This window comes from Hypanus sabinus, chromosome 10 (assembly GCF_030144855.1).
Source record: "Hypanus sabinus isolate sHypSab1 chromosome 10, sHypSab1.hap1, whole genome shotgun sequence".
NCBI lineage: Eukaryota > Metazoa > Chordata > Chondrichthyes > Myliobatiformes > Dasyatidae > Hypanus > Hypanus sabinus.
The window spans coordinates 60,798,726-60,821,385 of NC_082715.1; the positions used below are offsets into that span (position 1 = coordinate 60,798,726).

Consider the following 22,660-nt stretch of genomic DNA (forward strand, 5'->3'; position numbering starts at 1 on the left):
ATTATTTCAAAGTATATCACAGAAACTCCAAAACTGTTCTCATAAATCTTTATTGAGCACTTTGTAGTCCATATAACTTGTTTTCCCCATTCCATAACTGTTTCTCATTGTTTATCTCATGAACAGATTGAATGCATTGTAGCAGCAGAACTTATGCAGAGATATAAAAGACTGCAGTTTGAAAAAGGCAAGTAACTTGTAATATATATACGGGTAAATGCTTTATATTTTTTGTATTTCAAATTCATTTTGATTTTAATTGCATTTCTTGTATGTGAAGATTTTGTACTGTAATATTAAAGCAACCTGATTTCGGAATATCTGGTTTGAATTTACCAATCATTGCAGCATATAGCGATAGACTATTTGTCAGTATAATTACGTATCCTGCTCATTTGCTTTTCCATTCACTTTGGCTAAACACTCTTTGTCGAGAGAAAGGGAACCTGTAGCATTGTTTCATTTTCATCTTGGAAGATGATGAAGCCGCTCAGGTCCTGATTCAGCAAGACAAGTCTTGCTTGCACGAATGAGTGACAAGCAGCAAACACTCTACGTATTGGCCTGGCAGTGACTATCTTCTTATTGAGAGAATATCTAAGTACCTTCTTTTGACATGCAATGGCATTGCTTTGCTAAATCACTCCTCATTAGATCGTGATATTCATAAAACTGAGGAACTGTTGTGGTATAATAGGTGCATCAAGTCTTTGCTGGCCACTGGTGGAGTCAGCATCAGTCAAATTCCCCTGCTTTGTTCAAAGTAATTTGTCATTTTTTGTAAACTGTGCATTTTAAAATGTGCATGTGGATGGTTTTTAGAAGAACATCATACGTCACATTACTTAATATTATAAAAACAAGTTACAAAACTTATAGCCCTTTAATACTTCATGTATTATGGAGGTAAAGAAGAAATATGAATTAGAAGATTTGTGAAACCATTTATAGAGTAGATGCACCCTGCGAACTGACTGGGTAGTACAAGTATGACTGGCCTGGTTGGCCAGGAGAAGATGTGTCCAACCAGGTGCTAGAAAATTATTTGGTAAAACAGCCTGAATAAAGGCAAAAGTATTAATTCCAGCGTATTTTCAAAGTACATATATGGATCATAAAAATGTGATGGCTAGAAAAAAGCAAAACTTTTTTATTTATTTGAAAATAGACTTTTGTTTCCTGCTCTGATCGTCCACATGCCTGCTGAACTCCAGTGAGATTTAATTGGATGAAGTTGATTTCCAGTGTTCAGCTTGAAACTGTCAAGGTTCAGGAGGGTTAGATTATTTATTATATAAAGTTCATTCACTGGAGAGAGCGGTGCCATATGGTAATGCAAAGGTGTCTTTTTATCCACACATTATTCAGTATTAAAGGAAAAAATTAGACATACAGAGCCATAGAGCTGGAACTCTGCTAGCTGAAGCTATTACTGTTATGGGAAAAGTATTAATGCATTCAAATAGCTAGGCTCTAAAGAGCATCAAAAACATTGATTGTAGGTGTACTCAGTATTCAAATATGTATGTAAATGCACATGTAACCAAACATAAGTGCATGTCTGTTCTTTTGATTCATCTTTTGCTTTCTTCATGGAGCTGTGATCTCAGATGAACAGTCATTAGTGTAAAGCAACTCCTCTGTTTTTGTTTGCAGTGTATATAGCTGAAATAGTTTGTCTTGAACTCTTTGTTGTCTAGGACATTACTTGGTCAGCCCAAGTATTTGCCTTGAATAACTATCAAGCCCATAATTTGCAAAGCCTTGACCCAAACCTCTCTTCCTGATTTCACTGCTAAATTGGATTATATTAGGTCACATCGTGTTTCTGAAAGATTCAATCCAATTTTCTCTGCCTGTGAGCAAACCTCAAATGGAATTCCAGAAGCTGCTCTGCAAATGTAATGGAAACTCCTTCCATTTCCTCAGTTAAAATGTTTCATGTTGAACCTGCAGGCTGTTTCCAAGCACAGCAAACTTGCAGGGTCTGCATCCTTCTCCCTTTTCTATCCAAGTACTACTGTGGATCTAGTGCTAGAATTTTCAACAAATGAGCTTCATTCTTGCCATGACCATGAATTTCAACATGAGAATTACATCCTAAATGTGTAACTGGACCAAAAATCCAATTATGTGTAATCAAAATCTATGTACACAGCTGTGTGTGTTCTTGTCCAATAATAATAATAGCTTTCTCTGTATTTCTGTGGTGGTGGAATTTACCCCAGTGGGTCTGCTGTGTCCATCTGGTTTAAGCATTTGTATGTTCAGAGGTTAATTATTCTCTTAAAGAAAATGCCAGGCAGTGTTAAGCAGACCATGAGAAAACAAACAGTTTATGAGTTACAGTGTTATTTGGACATGGTAAATAATTCTTGACATCCAGTTAACTCTGCTGGATGTCAAAGTAAATCAGTTACTAGGTGAATAACTAGTAATAGCCTTTGGTGCAGCATTTATTGGTGGAAATTGGGATACAAAATTCCATTACTGAGTAAGTTGCTGAGGAAACACAGCTTGTCGCATGGGAAATTAAGCTATTGTTTAGAAATGAGATTTTACCCCAATAAGTGGCTATGATTAGCATAAACAATCGAGAGATAACCTGTATAAAATTGTGAGGTTGGTTGAAATCTAGATTGAAATGACAACCTAGCTGACATCTTTTCCCAGAAACAAGCATGGAAATGGGACCCATGTGATTCTACATTTTCACATCCCAAAGTTCAAAGTAAATTTATTATCAAAATATATATGTTATCTTATACAGAGCCTATAAAAAGTATTTACCCCCTTTGGAAGGTATCAATTTGTATAGTTTCAGAGCATTGAATTACAAGGGGTTTAATTTGACTTTTTTTTACTTTGATCACCAGAAAAAGACTCTCTTGTGTCAGTGAAAACAGATCTCTACAATGTGATCTAAATTAATTACAAAGATAAAATACAAAATAATTGATTGCTTAAGTATTCAACCCCCCCCTTAATATGTCACAACAATTCATCACTGGTGCAGCCAATTAGTTTTAGAATTCATGTAATTAGTTAAATGTTGATCACCTGTGTGCAATCAAGGTGTTTCAATTAACTGTAGTAAAAATACACCTGTACCTGGAATGTCCAGCTGCTGGTGAGTCAGATCCTGGCAAAAGCTACACCATAAAGACAAAAGAACACTGCAGGCAACTCTGTGAAAAGGTTATTGAAAAGCACAAGTCAAAAGATGGATACCAAATAATTTCCAAGTCACTGAATATCCCTTGGGGTACAGTTAAGTGACTCATCAAGAAATGGAAGGAATATGGCACAGCTGTAAATCTGTATAGAGCAAGCCATCTTCAATAACATGCAAGAAGCAGACGAGTGAAGGAGGCCACCTAAGTACCTATGACAACTCTGGAGGAGTTACAAGCTTCAGTGGCTGAGATGGGAAAGACTGTGCGTACATCAACTGTTGTCCAGGTGCTTCACCAGTCACAGCTTTATGGGAGAGTGGCAAAGAGAGAGCCACTATTTGAAAAAAATGCTAGCATGAAATCTCAACTAGAATTTGCCAGAAGGCATGTGGGACACTGTCAAGTCAGCTGGAAGAAGATTCTGTGGTCTAATGAAACCAAAATTGAGCTTCTTGGCTACCAGACTATACGTTATGTTTGGTGTAAGCCAGACACCGCACATCATCAAAAACACACCATCCCTACCGTGAAATGTGGTGGCTGCTTTGTGCTGTGGGGATACTGTGACAATGACCCCAAGTATAAAGCCAAAGCTATACAGGAATGGCTTAAGAACAACAGCATTCATGTCCTGGAGTGGCCAAGTCAGTGTCCAGACTTCAATCCAATTGAGAATTTGTGACTCAATTTGAAAAGGACTGTTTACTCACAATCCTCATGCAATCTGACAGAGCTTGAGCAGTTTTGTAAAGAAAAATGGGGAAATATTGTAATGTCCAGATGTTCAAAGCTGATAGAGACCTATCCACACAGACTCGAGGCTGCTAAATACTGCTGCTAAATACTGACTTGAAGGGGTGAATAATTATGCAATCAATTGTTTTATGTTTAATAACTAATAAATTTAGACCAATTTGTAGACATTTTTTTTCACTTTGACATGAAAGTCTTTCTGTTGATCAGTGTCAAAAAAACCAAAAAATCCTTTGTTATTCAATGTTATAAAACATGAAAACTTCCGAGGAGGTGGGAGTGGTGAATTGGCATCGTACAATCCTGAGATTCGTTTTCTTGCAGGCATACTCAGTAAATCCAAGAAACATAGTGGCACCCAACAGATCAACCAATGTGCAAAAAGCATCCAACTGTGCAAATACAATGGGGAAAAAAATTAATAATAGATAAGCGATAAATATCAAGAACATGAGAAGAGTTTTTGAAAATTGTGGGAGCAGTCCAGGGGTGGGGTGATTGAAGTTATCCCTCTGGTTCACAAGTCTGATGATTGAAGGGTAATAACTGTTCTTCAATTTGCTGTTGTGGGTCCTGGGGTTTCTGTACCTTTTCCCTGATGGCATCAGTGAGAAGAGGGCATGGTTTTGGTGGTGGGAGTCTTTGCTAGATGCTGCTTTCCTGTGACAGTGTAGACATGCTCAGTGGTGAGGAGGTCTTTTCCCATGATGGAGTGCCGTCTTCTTTTGCTTTGCCATGTTTTACTCACAGAGGGCTCACCCATTAATGGCACCCATCGCTCCCATGGCTGCTATTCAACAGCAATATGCTTTGGGAACTATCTAGGAGATCTAGATAGGGAGGTAGAATCCAAATTCACACGATGGGACGTGGAAGTTTGGGTCAGTATGGCTGGAGTAAGGTCTTGCACACAGGGAGTGGTGAGGAGCAGGTTGAGGGACAGGACACCTGTCAGGATCGCTGTAAGAAGTGCCTCACAGGAGAAGGCTGCTGTGGTTTCCACCAGGAGACAAAATTTGCATGCAAGAGAATAATGCTGATCAAAATTTCATGATCTTACAAGGTACATCAAGATAACCTACTTGGTTCCTTACTTCATAGACTGGAGATCCTCAGAGAAAGCCTAAAAGCTTCACTTGCTTATGTAGGGTGTCCTTTATCAGGAAATGCAAAGATGTTGTTTAAAAAAACATAAATAAGTACAGTAGGAATTCATTCCTTTGCATGTTGCATTCATGTAGGTGGTTTTATGTATCCTCTGAGATCTCCCAGATGATTATTAGTATACTATGTTGGCATTAGGAAGAGACATTTGATCTGCTTTAGGAGATTTTATTTTGCAAAAATCATATCTGTAAGTAGACTTGTGTCACCATAGCCAATTCCTTCCTCCCTCTGGCCACTGAAAGATAAAATTGCGGGTGTTCAGCAAGAGATTCTGCTATCTCCAGGTCTGTCTCATGGTCCTCGGACTCCATATGGCCCCTTTCTCATTCACCTCGGGCAGCAGCTGCTGCCTTCGCTTGGTACAGCATGCAACAGATGATGTATGTGCTGCAATTGTCCCCCTATGTGTAGCCATCAAAACCTCATACTCGAGACACCTGTGGCATTGACTTCAAAGACTTGCTGTTGAAAGTATGGAATGTTGCTTTAACCTCCTAAGAAAATAAAGGCACTGGCACACTTTCTGATTGAATCAGTGCCACACTATACACTTTCTGATTGAATCAGTGCCACACTATACACTATCTGATTGAATCAGAGCCACACTATACACCATACACTATACACTATCTGAGTGAATCAGTGCCACACTATACACCATACACTTTCTGATTGAATCAGTGCCACACTATACACCATACACTTTCTGATTGAATCAGTGCCACACTATACACCATACACTTTCTGATTGAATCAGTGCCACACTATACACTATACACTTTCTGATTGAATCAGTGCCACACTATACACCATACACTTTCTGAATGATTCAGTGCCACACTATACACCATACACTATCTGAGTGAATCAGTGCCACACTATACACCATACACTTTCTGATTGAATCAGAGCCACACTATACACCATACACTTTCTGATTGAATCAGAGCCACACTATACACCATACACTATACACTTTCTGAATGATTCAGTGCCACACTATACACCATACACTATCTGAGTGAATCAGTGCCACACTATACACTTTCTGATTGAATCAGAGCCACACTATACACCATACACCATACACTTTCTGATTGAATCAGAGCCACACTATACACCATACACTATACACTTTCTGATTGAATCAGAGCCACACTATACACCATACACTATACACTTTCTGATTGAATCAGAGCCACACTATACACTATACACTATACACTTTCTGAATGATTCAGAGCCACACTATACACCATACACTATACACTTTCTGATTGAATCAGAGCCACACTATACACCATACACTATACACTTTCTGAATGATTCAGAGCCACACTATACACCATACACTATACACTTTCTGAATGATTCAGTGCCACACTATACAGGACACCTGTACACCTGCTTGTTCATCAGCCAATCGTCTGGCAACAACCCAGTGATCAAAGCAGGCAGACATGGCCAATAAGTTCAGTTGTTGTACAGACTAAACATCAGAAAAGGGAAGAAATGTGATCTAAGTGGCCCTGACCATGGAATGGTTACTGTGGTATCTCAGAAACTGTTGATCTCTTGGGATTTTCACATAGAGTTTACAGAGAATGGTGCAAAAAAACAACAAAAAAAATCTCGTGAGCATCAGTTCTGTGGATGAAAATACCTTGATAATTCGTGACAGAGGTCAGAGGAGAATAGCCAAAATGGCTCAAGCCGATAGGAAGATGACAGTAACTCAAGTAACCACACATTACTACAGTGGTGTCCAGAGAGCATCTCTGAATATATAATATGTCAAACCTTGAAGTGGATGGGCTGCAGCAGCAGAAGAGCATGATCATACACACAGCATCCACTTTATTAGGTACATGAAATCCATAATAAAATGACCAATGAGTGTATGTGTTCAGCCCAAGGTGGGGCTTGTGATATGTTGATGCATTGTTATGTGGGGGTCAGTTTATTTGTTGGTCGAAAGGAGCTTCCATTGTGCCAACTGTTGCTTGAAGTATGCAACAGTTCTTTCCCATTGGTTGCATTGTGTGGAGAGAGAGAGAGAATGGTGTGGAGAGAGAGAGAGAATGCTGTGGAGAGAGGTGTGGAGAGAGAGAGAGAATGCTGTGGAGAGAGGTGTGAAGAGAGAGAGAGAATGCTGTGGAGAGAGGTGTGAAGAGAGAGAGAGAATGCTGTGGAGAGAGGTGTGAAGAGAGAGAGAGAATGCTGTGGAGAGAGGTGTGGAGAGAGAGAGAGAATGCTGTGGAGAGAGGTGTGAAGAGAGAGAGAGAATGCTGTGGAGAGAGGTGTGAAGAGAGAGAGAGAATGCTGTGGAGAGAGGTGTGGAGAGAGAGAGAGAATGCTGTGGAGAGAGGTGTGAAGAGAGAGAGAATGCTGTGGAGAGAGGTGTGAAGAGAGAGAGAATGCTGTGGAGAGAGGTGTGGAGAGAGAGAGAATGCTGTGGAGAGAGGTGTGAAGAGAGAGAGAGAATGCTGTGGAGAGAGGTGTGGAGAGAGAGAGAGAATGCTGTGGAGAGAGGTGTGAAGAGAGAGAGAGAATGCTGTGGAGAGAGGTGGTGCTACAGCAGCTGTGTCGGGTTTCAAGTGCCACAGTGAGGCTTGGCCTCTTTTCTTTGACCTCAGGGTCTGTTTCATACTGAGGTTGTGACCAGTGCTGAAGAACCACTGGGAAAGTATGCTCCAGACTTAAGGCTCACCCTCATGCTTAGTATCTGTTTGTTGAATATTTAGTTTGTAGTTTGTGCAACTTGGGAGAACTTAGACGTTTGGTCAAATCTTTTTCTGGTTGTAAAAAAAAATAATATGCTTATTCATAATCAGTGTCTTTCGTCTCGCTCACCGAATCCCAGCTTCTATGTTACATGCATGTAACTTATAGTTTATTTATAGTTTGAGGTTGTTTATATATCATTCATTCATTATGTGCTGTGCCATATGACAAGCTGTCATGGTCTTTCCATGACCATGATTGTTCTTGGCAAATTTTTCCATAGGAGTTGTTTGCCATTGTCTTCTGAGCTGTTTCTTTACAAGATGGGTGACCTCAGCCATTAGCAATATTCTTCGGAGATTGTCTGCCTGGCATCATAGGTCATGTAACCAGGAATTGTGATGTGCACCAGCTGCTTGTATGACCATCCGCCACCTGCTCCTGTGGCTTCCTGTGATCCTGATCCCGGGGGACTAACCAGGTGCTTACCTGCCCAAGGGTAACCTGTAAGCTAGCAGAGGGAAAGAGCGCCTTACACCTTCTGTATCTCCACCCTGTCATCCCTATTTTATATAAATATAAAATGTATATTCACAAAAATTATTTATCTATAATTTAAATTAAAACATAATTTAAAGTTGTTGACTCTGCCTGCTGCCGAGTAGCTAAATGTACTCATGTAAATCCCATGTTCATCCTTCTTTGCCTTCCTGAAGTCAAGAGTCAGTTCTAGGTTTGCTGACATTGGGTGAGAGGTTGTTGTGGCTTCACTCAACCAGGTATCATCTCTGCTCTAGTAAGCTGACTCAATGCCACCTGATTTGCCCAGCAGTAGTGCCATTATCGTATTTGAAGATGGCATTGGAGTTTTGCTTAGCCACACAGTGACGTAGAAAACAGAGTAGACCTCTCCTATCCCTGTGCACGATCAAATGACTTTTAAATATTCTTATTATACTGCCTCAACCACTTTCTCTGGCAGCTCTCTCCATAGATGCACCAGCCACTGTGTGAAGAAATTGCCTCTCAGATCCCTTTTAAATTTTTTACCTCCCACCTTGAAACTTTCCCTCTATCTCTTTCTTATCCTTTCCCATATCAGGACAATTTTGGCCCTCAACACCCATGTATCATTTCCTTCACAGGTACTGTTCTACTCACTGAGATCCTCCAGCAATTTGTTTGTTGACAGGTCCTATACCTTCTGGTTACCATAGTGATATTGTTCTACTTCTAATGTCTCAAAACCAATTTTCCAGGCTAATTGGATGAGCACAGATTACTCTGGTTATATTGTAACCTTACTCCCACTGCATCTACTCCTTTTCTAGCAGATCTTTTTGAATAACTAATGCCATGTGTAAAAGTCTATGGGAGGTTGACATTGGATTGTTAGTGTTGAGTCTGTGCTGATCTTTTCCATTGTCCTTTGCAACATAATCTGGACAAGTGAGTTATTTTTCCTGACTTGGCCTATTTGCTTTATCAAATAAAGAATTTGGGAAACCCATTTTAGTAAGCTACAAGAGAGGAGCACAGTAACTATTTTGAATCGAATGTTCTGGACATCATAAGAATCTCCCTTTGTAAACCCACATTTTTCCCCTAAAAAGCACAACTAATAAGTTACAAAATTTGTAAATAATAGCTACTTTTATCAGTTTTTTATTTAAAATTCTTTGCACTGTAGCTACTTCAATCTAAGTAAGTAACCTGAAAATATCTATGGGTCTTTCAGCAAATACATGTTGTGGGTTGTAAAGAATTTCTGCCTTGTGTTTGCACAATTGGTTACATAATTAATTGTCTTTCAGAAGTGCTTTTGGATCCACACCGAACTTGGTGCCCGTCCTCTACTTGCCAATCTGTCTGCCAAATCAAGGAGGTGGAGTTGCAGCAGGCCCAGATGGTGCAATGTGCAACCTGTAACTTGCAGTTTTGCTCTCTCTGCAAAGCAAATTGGCATTCAGGGCAGGCTTGCCAAGAAAACATGCCCATTACCTCATTCCTTCCTGGAGAAAGAAGGTACTCCTTTGCTTTACTGACAGCAGATGCTACTTTTGCATTTCTTTATGCCTCTTCCACTGATACACTGACAGATCTGTAGCACTTCTGATCGTAAAATTGCTCCCCGTTGTTGAATATCATTGGGGTGGTAAACTGCATTGAAGATTTCCATCATGAGATGGTCTTATATGCAGTATTATTTTGTGAGTGAATTGGAACTACAAAATTGACATCATTCCACTTTTCAAAATACTCATAATTATTGATCTTTGAACTAAAGCAGGATAATTTTATTGCTACATTCTTTACATCAATATAATTTGCAGAAAATAAAATGAAATTAAGCTTAATAGTCTCAAAGGTAAAGGTTCCCATCACAAAAGAAAAGATGCAAGTATAATGCTTTGAACCCTGGCATCGTTCCGGAGGACTGGAAAATTGGAAATGTCATTCCCACTCTTTAAGAAAGGAGGGAGGCAGCTGAAAGGAAATTATAGACCAGTTAGTTGGACCTTGGTGGCTGGGAAGATGTTGGAGTCAATTGTTAAGGATGAGGCTATGGAGTACTTAGTGACACAGGACAAGATAGGACATGGTTTCCTTAAGGGAAAATTTTGCCTGACAAACCTGTTGGAATTCCTTGAGGAGATTACAAGTAGGATAGATAAAGGGGATGCAGTGGATGTTGCATATTTGACTTTCAGAAGGCCTTTGACAAGGTGCCACACATGAGGCCGCTTACCAAGTTAAGAGCCCATGGTATTACAGGAAAGGTACTGGCATGTTTAGAGCATTGGCTGATTGGTAGGAGGCAGTGAGTGGAAATAAAAAGAATCCTTTTCTGGTTGGCTGGCAGTGAGTAGTGGTGTTTTGCAGGGGTCTGTGTTGGGACCACTTTTTATGCTGTATTTCAGTGATAGAGATGATGGAATTGATGGCTTTGTTGCCAAGTTTGCAGTTGATATGAAGATTGGTGGAGCGGCAGGTAGTGTTGAGGAAACAGGTAGGCTGCAGAAGGACCTAGACAGATGATGCATGCCGGTGATAATAAACCTGATTCTGAGATTAGGAGGATGGGCAAGAAACTGGCAAATGAAATATAATGTTGGAAAATGCACAGTCATGCACTTGGGAAGAAGAAATAAATGTGCAGACAATTTTCTAAATGGGGAGAAAATCCAGAAATCTGAGATACAAAGGGACTTGGTTGTCCTCGTGCAGAACACCCTTAAGATCAACTGGCAAGTTGAGTTAGTGGTGAGGAGTGCAAATGCAATGTTAACATTCATTTCATGAGGTGGGGGGGGGATCTTATTGAAACCTTTTGAATGTTGAAAGGCCTAGGCAGCGCAGATTTGGAAAGAATGTTTCCCATGGTGGGTGGGGTCTAGAACAATAGGGCACAGCTTCAGTATATAGGGGCATCAATTTAAAACAGAAATGCGGGGAAAAGTCTTTAACCAGAGGGTGGTAGATTTGTAGTATTTGTTACCACAGGCAGCTGTGGAGGCCGGGTTGTTGGGTGCATTTAAGGAGGGGATTAATAGGTTTGTGATTGGTCATGGCATTGAAGGCTATGGGGAGAAGGCTGGGGATTGGTGCTGAGGAGGGGAAGGAAAAGATCAGCCATGATGGAATGGTGGAGCAAACTCAATGGGCCAAATGGCCTAACTGTGCTCCTATGTCTTATGGCGTGTTGACATCGGATTGATACATGCGTGGAGCTTACTGATAACCAGCAGTGGTGGAAATAAAAGTCTCAGCCCAGTCTGCCAGTTCAGAACTAGAAGCAATCTTAAATGAATTTTGTGTAATCAGTTACAGTATATCACCTGTGCTGATCTTTGTGACTGGGGACAGGATTTGCCCCAAACCTGGCATAAGATTCCCATTTTACCAGTGCAGCAAATTGCAATTATCTTGGTGCTTTAGCAAGATCTGCAAATGTGAATTTTGGCTGAGAACAAGGTTATAATTTAAGCAGTTGTAACGTAAAGGGGTGTGGATTTAAATGTCATTCGTTGCTTTGTAACTTTTGATACAGCACGGTATTTTAACTATCTCATCTCATTGGAAGTCTGGTGTTTACTTTTCACCACTGGATCCTTGCTCTGGCACTTTCATAGAAAATTTGCGCCAGTAGCTGTCCCAGAGACAACATTTCTGAAGTAAAGAAGAAACAAATAGGGTTACCCTTGTGTCATTCCTCATCACATCTTTTGGGATTCTGACATGCATTATACTAAAGAACCAATATTAACACGAATAAGAGAGGATCTGCAGATGCTGGAAATCTAAGCAACACGCACAAAGTGCTGGAGGAACTCAGCAGGCCAGACAGACAGGCAGGTAAAAGTACAGTCGACATTTTGAGCCAAGACTCTTTGCCAGGACTGGAGGAAAAAAAGATGGGGAGTAGATTTAAAAGGTTGGGGAGGGTAAAGAGAAACACAGTGTGGTAGGTGAAATTGGGGCGGGGGGGAAGGAGGGGTGAAGTGAAGAGCTGGGAAGTTGATTGGTGAAAGAGATGTGGGTCTGGAGAAGGGGAGTCTGATGGGTGGGGATAGAAGGCCATGGAAGAAAGAAAAGGGGGGAGGAGTGCCAGTGGGAGGTGATGGGCAGGAAAAGAGAGAAAGTGAGAGAAGGAAAGGAGGATGGGGACTGGTGAAGGAGAGCGTGGAGGGATGAGGGGACCATAACACAAAAGTTCAAGAAATTGATGTTTGTGCCATTAGGTTGGAGGTTACTCCAATGGAATATAAGGTGTTGTTCCTCCAACCTGAGAGGCCTCATTGTAACAGTAGAGGAGGCCATGGATTGACGTATCGGAATGGGAATGGGAAGTGGAATTAAAATGGGTGGCCACTGGGAGATCCCACTTCTTCTGGATTCTTTTAAATCTGCCTTTTAAATCTACTCATCTTTTTTTCTCCAGTCATGTTGAAGGGTCTCAGCCTGAAACATTGACTACTTTTTTCCATGTATGTTGTCTGGCCTGCTGAGTTCCTCCAGCTAACAAGTGCTCACTATTTGCTTTATTGGAGCTCTCAATTCAGAACAGTGCACTGTCCCTGTGGTGTATATAGCAGCCTTCAACGTTTGATCAAAATTAAACAGTTAGTATTTGATTCACATTTTTATACTTGTACGTATGTCTGGTCATTTTGTAAGGCTGCCATTTTAAATGTCATGTACAGTATTGGTATTGATATTTCCAAAGGCTCAATAGATCTGTCAAAGGTTCCACTGTGTGGTATTCCTTATTCAAAGTTGTCATAAAGTTTATCTGGTCATTTGCTGTGTGTAAGATATTTCTATGTTCAGTTTGGCAGTTACGTTAACTTATAAAAATAATCTAATGCAAAATAGATTTTATTTTGCTTCCTAACGTTCAAAGTACATTTATTATCAAAGAATGGATAAATTATACAACCTTGAAATTTGTTTGCTTGCAGGCAGTCACAAAGCAAGAAACCCAAAAAAACATTAAAAAATAAAGACCAACACTTGATGTGCAGAGAAAGAGGGAAAAACATAAATCATGCAAACAATAGAATTGAGCAACATCATTACGAACCAAATGAGTTTTTGGATCTGAATCCTGTAGCAGACTGGAATAGGCCCAAGCCTCAGTATCAATCCATCATAGTAGTGGGTACGGAGCACAACAGCTGAGGGCAGTCTTCATAGCCTCAGTGCCATGGGAAGAGGAGCGAATATTATGGGAGAGCAAGTAAAATTGGCTCTCATCTACTATTCAGATGCCCTGTCTTTCCAATGTATTGTTTAAATTGTCCAAGCGGCTTATTGTACCTTGCCAAAAAGCTTCGGGCCTAGAACATCATTTGAGCAGAAAAAAATGCAAAGAACAGATAACATTGAAGGAAATGCCACTTTATTTCAATTAGTTTTGACAAAATCCCTTATACTTGTGATTTATGAGGTACCTTGCACTGAAATTACAAATAGGCTGAAACTTAACTTTATGAGAGTGTTTTACATTTAGGTGCAGATAACAGATGAAAATCATTGCTTGAGTAGAAATTATTTGCTGATTTTTCACACTGGTTGCAGTATAAGGTGGGTCCTTTTCTGTTGTATTGCTTGAGATACCTGAAGCAGGCGTTTGAAAATGATTTTCTTTTCTCCGTTCATCTAGTTCATTCTTTGAAAATGATGAAGGGGATGATGTCCCAATCAAACGTTGTCCAAAATGCAAAGTCTATATCGAAAGGGATGAGGGTTGTGCACAAATGATGTGTAAAAATTGCAAGCATGCCTTTTGCTGGTACTGCCTGGAATCCCTTGACGTAAGTGAAGCAACAATCAGTTCAATTAATGAATAAAGATGGAAGTATGTGCTTATGCACATTGATATATGCTGTCATGTTTGCACGTCATGGTAAAACAAGTTAAGACCAATTTCATTTGATTTTCACACAACTGACAGGGATCAAGCAAATGGTGCTGAAATAGGTTAATTTTGCTTCTTGTACCTTCTTCACCATCCAAGAAGATCGTGGCTGATATTTTTTTATTTCAGTGCCACTTTCTTACATAAAACTGTATCCTTTGATTCTCTTAATGCCTAATTATCTATGATTGTCTTTCTTGAATACATTCAGTTACTGAGTATCCAATGCTCTCCTGAGTAGAGTATCTCAAAAATTCTTCTCATTTCTGTCCTGAATGGCAATTCTTTTATTTTGAAATCCCTATTTCTGGTTGTAGATGACCCAGCTGAGGGAAATGTCATCCCTGCATCCATTTTGTTAAGCCCACTAAGAATCACATATTTTTCAACGGTATCATATCTAATTCTTCCAAACTTGAGAAAGTATAGAGCCAGTCTACTTAACCTCTTTTAAAATGACAAACCAGTCAGACTCGAATATATCTGGTGAAACTTCTCTGTGTCCTGTCAGTTCGGAGTGTAATCTGTGGTAAAGTGCAGCAAAAACAGGGTAGATGGTTGAAATTATAGTAAGTGCTCTTACTATAACAACTTGTTAAATCAACCAGCAGTAATATGCATTTATGAATCACATGGCTCATCACCTTAGATTAACAAAATAAAGGCACCAAATCTAAATAAATTTTTGGAAGAGTAGCCAAAATGTTGTTCATAGAATTCAAAATTCAAAGTAAATTTATTATTAAAGTACATATATGTCACAATGTACAACTGTGAGATTCATTTTCTTGCAGATATACATAGTAAATCTAAGACACTCAAAGGAATCAATGAAAGACTGCACCCAACAGGATGAACAAACAACCAATGAGCAGAGACTACGAATTGTACAAATACAAAGGAAAATAATAATAATAAATAAGCAATAAATATTATAAATGTGAGATGAAAAGTCCTGGAAAGTGAGTCCATAGGTTGTAGGAGTAGTTCAGCGGTGGGGCAAGCAAAGTTCTAGTTCAAAGGCTGTTGTTTGAAGGAAAATAATTGTTCCTGAACCTGGTGGTGTGGGTCCTGAGGCTCCTGTACCTTCCTCCTGATGGTAGAAATGAGAAGAGGTTATGGCCTGGATGATGGATGCAGTTTTCCTGCAACAGTGCTCCACGTGGATGTGCTCAATATGGTTGAGGGTTTTATCTTTGATGAACTGAGCCATATCCATTACTTCTTGTAGGATCTTCCATTCAAGGGCATTGGTGTTTCCATACCAGGCTGTGATGCAACCGGTCAACATACTCTCCACCGTACATCTATAAAAGTTTGTTAAAGTTTTAGATGTCATGCTGAATCTTTGTAAAATTCTAATAAAGTAGAAGTGCTGCTGTGCTTTCCTCGTAATAATATTTATGTGCTGGACTCAGGACAGATCCTCTGCAGCAATAACACTGAGGAAAATAAAGTTGCTGACCCTCTTAATCTTTGATCCCTTGATGAAGACTGGCTTATGGATCTTTGGATTCCTCCTCCTGAAGTCAATAATCACCTCCTTGGCCTTGCAGACATTGTGTAAGAGTTTGTAGTCATGGCACCACTCAGCCAGATTTCCAAACAACCTCCTGTATGCTGATTCGTCACCACCTTTGATTCGGCCGATGTCAGTGGAGTCATTAGTAAGCTTAAATACTAGATATTAAATATGAGGGTGTGTTTTTATAGGGAAAAGTATAGTAAGTTCACTAAGCAAAGTAATCCCATAAACAAGCCAGACAATAAAGTGCAAGGCCATGAAATGTAGATTGTGTGGTCCATCTTAACTAAAGCGAGATCTGTACAGCAGTCAGAGTAGTGGATTAGAAGCTGTCCTTGACTTGGTGTTCAATGCTTTCAGGCTTTTGTATCTTCAGTCTGTTGAAAGAGGGCAGAAAGAAAGAATGTCCAAGCCATCAGTACTGAGAGTTTGTATTTGATATATTAAACTGCTCACCGTGTGGATTGACCAGTCCCTTACAAAGCCTCAGCTTTATATCCTTGTTCTTGTATTCTAGTTAATTTGAAATGAATGCAAACATTGCATTTCCTTTCTTACCACCATCTCAACTTCTAAATTAAACATTAGGAGATCACCCATAAGGACGTCCAAGGTCACATTGCACGTCTGAAGGTCTACACCCTTACTACTTCTACCAAAGTGCATGACCATATACTTCCCTACACTGTATTCCATCTGTAGTCTGTTCTTCTCAGACTCCCTGCTTCCTCAATTCTACCTGCACTTACCTGTTTTCATATCATTTGCAGACTTGGCCACAAAGCTATCAATTTCATCATCCAAATCACTGACATACAATGTGATGATAAGTGTTCACAACACCAATCCCTGCAGAACTCCACTAGTCACTGGCAGTCAACCAAAAAAGGCTACCTTTATTCCCACTCTTTGCCTCTTGCCAATCAGCCAATCTACTATCATCCTAGTATCTTTCCTGTAATACCATGGACACTTACCTTGTTAAGTAGCTTCAAGTGCAGTCCTTTGTCAAAGGCCTTCGGAAAATTCAAGTAAACACTATTTGTCTATCATACCTGTTATTTCCTCAAAGAATTCCAACAGATTTGTCAGGCAAGATTTCCCCTTAAGGAATCCATGTTGATTTTGGCCTATTTTGTCATGTGGATCCAAGTACCCAAAACCTCATCCTTAATAATGTTTCCAAAATCTTCCCAACCGCTGAAATCAGGCTAACTGGCCTATAATTTTCTTTCTACTGTGTCCTTCCCTTCTTAAAGTGTGGAGTGAAATTTGGAACTTTCCAGTCCTCTAGAACTTATGCATAATCTAGTGATTCTTGAAAGGTCACTACCAATGCCTCCACAATCTCTTCAGTTACTTCATTCAGAACCCTGGCGTGTCATTCATCTGGTCCTGGTGAATTATAAACCTTCAGAACAATCAGCTTCCCAAGCAACTTCTCCTTAGTAATAGCAATTACATTCCCTTCTGCCCCAGGACCTTCTCAAATTTCTAGCACTCTGCTTGTGTCTTCCACAGTGAAGACTGACACAAAATACTTATTAAGTTTGTCTACCATTTCTTTGCCCCCCATTACTATCTCTCCAGTGTCATTTTCCATAGGTCCAATATCCATTCTCGCATTTCTGTTACTTTTCATGTATCTGAAAAAAACTTTTTGTATCCTCTTTTATATTATTGACGAACTTACCTTTGTGTCATCTATTCTCTCCTTATGACTTTTTCAGTTGCCTTCTGTTGAGTTTTAAACACATCCCAGTCCTCTAGCTACCCACTATTTCTTTGCTATACTACATGCTCTCTCTTTTGCTTTAATGCTGTCTTTAACCTCCCTGATTAGCCACAGTCGCCTATTCCTCCCTTTAGAATACTTCTTCAACTTTGGGATGTATCTATCTTGCCCCTTTTGTTTTGCTGTTGGAAACTTCAGCTGTTGCTGGTCTGCTGTCGTCCCTGCTAGTATCCCCTTCCAATCAACTTTGGTCGGCTCCTCTCTCATACCTCTGTAATTCCCTTTTACTCTACAGTATTTATCTTCACTTTCTCAAACTGCAGGGTGAATTTTATCAATTTATGAACACAGTTTCCTAATGGCTCCTTTACCTTAAGCTCCCTAATCAAATTTGGTTCATTACACACAAACTCAATCCAGAATTGTTTTTCTCCTGTTGAGCTCAACCATAAGCTGCTCTAAAAAAGCCATCTCGTAGGCAATATACAATTCCCTCTACTCGGTTTCAGCATCAACCTGATTTTTCCCAACCTACCTGCATATTGAAATCCCCTATGACCTTGCCCTCTGAACATACTTTTTAAATCTCCCTTTGTAAAGGCAGATTCAATTGTGTGTTCTAAATGTATTATTTAGTAAGATTATCTTTGTCATCTGAAATGTGGCCTCTCTCAATAGAACCAAATTTCAAAAGTGCAGTTTAATGTAACTAGTGGGGAGAACAGAAAGGAATCTTCATCCAAAGCTTCTTTAACTCAATGATTTGTTATTTTACCTCCCACACCTAATAGTCAGTACTGCCATTTTTTGTGAATTGTCAAATAATTTGATGACATTTTGTGACAAAACACCTACATCTACTTAGTTGTTGAGTACCTCCAAGGTTAAGATCAATTAAATTTTGGTAAACGATGTAGCAATATAATGTGAAAGTGGACTTGAGGCACAGGTTAGCCATGATTTCAATGAATGGTTGACAGAATATCAACATCAGCTTCTGATAACCTTGTGTGATACTTACAGCAAAAGGTTTAATGCCAGTGATGCTAACTACAATGAAGAGATGCTTTTCAGTCTGGGCAATAGTTAAAACTAACACCCTGTGCATGTTATCCAACACTATGGCCATACTTTTTTCTTAAAAATTGGCCATATTTCCATCACACACAAATTCAAACAAGGCTGTAAGTACACAAATTAAAATACTTTTACTTAGAAACCACATTTCGCTGAATTATGGTGAAGGTATGGCAAAATAAGCAAGCAATACAATCCTAATAGTCTCATTCCCCTTTCTCTCTATTCCTATACATCCTTGCAACATATTATCTTTCAGGCACGTTCATAGTTGGGAGCTTAACATCCAAGGATACACATTGTATCAAAAGGACCGGCAGGTAGCAGGGCACTGTTGGTATAAAATTAAATCAAATCCTTAGAAAAGGTGAGATAGGATCGGAAGATGTAGAATTCTTGTGGGTAGAGTTAAGAAACTGCAAGGATAAATAGACTCTGATGGGAGTTATGCACAGGCCTCTGAACAGCAGCCCTGATGTGGGATATCCTTTACAAAGGATATCCTTGGAGGAACTCAACAACTAAGTAGATTATGTCACAAAATGTCATCAAATTATTTGACAATTCACAAAAAATGGCAGTACTGACTATTAGGTGAGGAAGGTAAAATAACAAATGATTGAGTTAAAGAAGCTTTGGATGAAGATTCATTTCTGTTCTCCCCACTAGTTACATTAAACTGCACTTTTGAAATTTGGTTCTATTGAGAGAGGCCACATTTCAGATGATAAAGATGATCTTACTAAGTGATACATTTAGAACACACAATAGAAGAGATATAAATAAAAATATTTCTACATTCTCTATTTCCCATTGGTTTATTGCGAAGTAAAATATCTGAAAATGTGAGCTTTGCAAACAGAATTACAGAGTATATTTAAGTACCTGATTTTACTTGGACACAAAGTAAATTAGTAATATAATGGGCATCAGAGATCCCTGTAAAGTCCTGTAAAATGTATCAGACACAGTTCAAAATTTACAGCAGGTTGGGATTGAACCTTACTCTTTGTGATAGTGATAAAAGGTGCATCATTGTTTACTGAAAGATCTGAGTTAGGATTTGATCAGCCAAGTGTATAATTGCTTTGCTGCGTATTCATTGATTGGATTAACCCTAGCTGGGAGTTGCACAAAAAGTGGTGTAGCATGCATGCATACATAGGTTTTGTTCAGATAGGAAAAGACTTGGGCATTGTGCATTTTTACTCAGGATTGGAAATGCAATTTAAAATCCCTCAGCATATCCTTTATACATAACTTGAGCTCTACACAGTGAGGTCATTGTGAAAAGAATATGTTTATAATGTTTTTAAATGTGTGATACGCAGAAGAAAAATAAAAAAATGTCACACCCAGCTTGCATATACCTCTAGAAGTATCATTAGGACACAGCATGGCAGGAACTTTCTTTTAATGGAATGAATGCAGCATCTTATCATTGTAGGTGTTAATTATTGAAATGTATTCCTAATATTTTACGAGAAGCTACCAATCTGCATAGTTAATTACAGAGGATATACTGCACGTAAACATTTTTAGCAGCTGCAAATGCTTGTTGTGATGCTTTTCCCGGGCTTCATCCCATACTTCCTAAACATCAAGAAACTCATTTTGCACTCCACAGGTTCTTCCTGCTTTGCTCAGAATTTTTAATAGTTTTTGATTTTTATGTCTTGTCATTGGGAAATATGTCAGATTTTGCAGCTGTGCTCTCTGGTCTTAGTACAGTCCTTTACCTTTCCCCATCACCACATACACTTGCAATAAAGCATTGCTCTTTGTTACTCAGCTATCATAAAAATGAATAACTCAGTCCCTCTAGTTGCTGGACAGATACTTGAATTAGTAGGACGTAGAAGGATATGGAATTAATGCAGGCAAGAGAGATTAGTATAGATTGGGTTAGGGTTGGCATAGATGCAGTTGGCCTGTTACCATGCTGTACTACTCTGCTACTACTGCAGTTTCAGTGTTTTATATATTTATTTTCTATAGAAGATCGTTTCAGAATATCTTGATTTTTCACAAGCTTAGCATTGTACAAGGGAATTTGCAGAAAAATGTCACATTAACTTTAGAATAATGTCTCTGGCACTAGCATCCTTTTCACTGTTTACTTAAGTTTGACTTCTGTGTTAACTGATTGTTGTTCTTACTAGAGTTAATTTGATTGAATTGCCAAACTCAGGAGAGTAACAGGAGAGAATTAATATTAAATAATTACAAGATGCGGAGAGTGACAGAAAGCAAAACTAAACATGTTGGTTCTGGGTGCATTTGGGAGTATATGTCTACAGTCAAACAGTGAAGTTAAACTGGTCATTTTATAATTTAAGTTTCTAATCATAAATGTAAAATTTTCATTGAGCCATTATATTTGGCTAGTCCAATGAAATTGCATATGTTTTTCTCCATTAAGAAGGATTATTGATATATTTGTAAGTGGTAACCTGTTTGAACTTTTATTAATGTATTTGAAACTGAGCTTATCAACAGTTATCAAACTGAGCTTCATTTGGGTATTCAGCTCCTCCACCCGTATATAACCTGATGTAACCAGCAAAAATTATTATTTTAAAGAAACCTGAACTGAACAAATTTTACATATTTTATGCTTTAGTCTGCTTTAGGTCTTTTTTTTAGATGTGAAAATACAGTTAATAAGTGTTCACAACTGGCTGAGCACTTAAGGCAAGCTCAGTTTAGAGAGATCTTCTGAAGGGTTACACAAATCTTGCAATTTATTCCTGAGGGCACATGGAGTTTATGGATGGGGTGTAGGCTGGTTAAATTAAATTTAAACTATGGTTGAAAAAGAAACTGCACAGTTAACATCAACGGCTCCTTTGTAGAGATCATTAAGAGCACCAAATTTCTTGGTGTTCACCTGGGGTAGAATCTCACCTGGTCCCTCAACACCAGCTCCATAGCTAAGAAACCCCAACAGCGTCTCTACTTTCTGCGAAGGCTGAGAAAAGTCCATCTCCCACCCTCCCATCCTCACCACATTCTTCAGAGGATGTATCGAGCGCATCCTGAGCAGGTGCATCACTGCACTGTCTCAGATCGTCGGACCCTACAGTGGATAGTGAGCTCAGCTGAGAAAATCATTGGGGTCTCTCTTCCTGCCATTACAGACATTTACACTACACGCTGCATCTGCAAAGCAAACAGCATTGTGAAGGACCCCACGCACCCCTCACACAAACTCTTCTCCCTCCTGCCATCCGGGAAAAGGAACCAAAGCATTCGGGCTCTCATGACTGTGTAACTGTGTAACAGTTGCTTCCCCCAAGCCATCAGACTCCTCAATTCCGAGAGTCTAGTCTGACACCAACTTGCACACGCACACCTGAACACTACACCATTCCCAGGCCCCAGACAGTCCTTTCAGGTGAGGCACCACTTCACCTGCGAGTCAACTGGGGTGATATACTGTATCCGGTGCTCCCGATGTGGCCATTTATACATTGGGGAGACCCGCCGCAGACTGGGTGACCGTTTCGCCGAACACCGGCGCTCAGTCCTCCAGCAGTGGCAGGATCTCCCTGTGGCCACACACTTCAATTCCACAGACCACTCCCACTCCGACATGTCTGTCCATGGCCTCCTCTACCGTCAAGATGAGGTCACACGCAGGTTGATGGAGCAGTACCTTATCTCCCACCTAGGTAGCCTCATTCAACTCACAGACCTCCATTGATACCCTTGCCTCCCCCCCTTACCCCATCCCTATCTATTATTTTAGTCTGGTTCTCGTTCTCTTTCTTTTACCCCCCTCACTATAATCTCTCCCCAGCCCTACCTTTCTTTTTCTTTTATTTCCCATAATTCTCCACCTTCCCCCTAGCCCATTTCCCTTCAGCCTATCACTACCCAGCTCTCTACTTCATCCCTCCTCCCACTTCTTATCCCCCCCTTGACCATCCCATGTTACTTCACTCCTGATGAAGGGTTTCGGCCCGAAACGTCGTCACTACCTCCTCCCATAGATGCTGTCTGGCCTGCTGAGCTCTGCCAGCATTTTGTGTTTTTATTTATTTCCAGCATCTGCAGATTCACTTGTTGTTGCCTTTGAA

General features: G+C 39.7%; 1 protein-coding gene across 14 annotated transcripts in view; it reads left to right on the forward strand.

Annotated features, from left to right (window-relative positions):
* LOC132400702 (probable E3 ubiquitin-protein ligase RNF144A-A) overlaps window positions 1-22,660 on the forward strand; it is an 88,017-nt gene that overhangs the window by 58,430 nt on the left and 6,927 nt on the right. For all 14 annotated transcript variants that reach the window (XM_059981954.1, XM_059981947.1, XM_059981944.1 and 11 more), the window contains 3 exons: window positions 127-187; window positions 9,635-9,845; window positions 13,987-14,137. In XM_059981954.1, coding sequence (XP_059837937.1) covers window positions 127-187; window positions 9,635-9,845; window positions 13,987-14,137 — 423 coding nt within the window. The remainder of the gene's footprint in view (window positions 1-126; window positions 188-9,634; window positions 9,846-13,986; window positions 14,138-22,660) is intronic.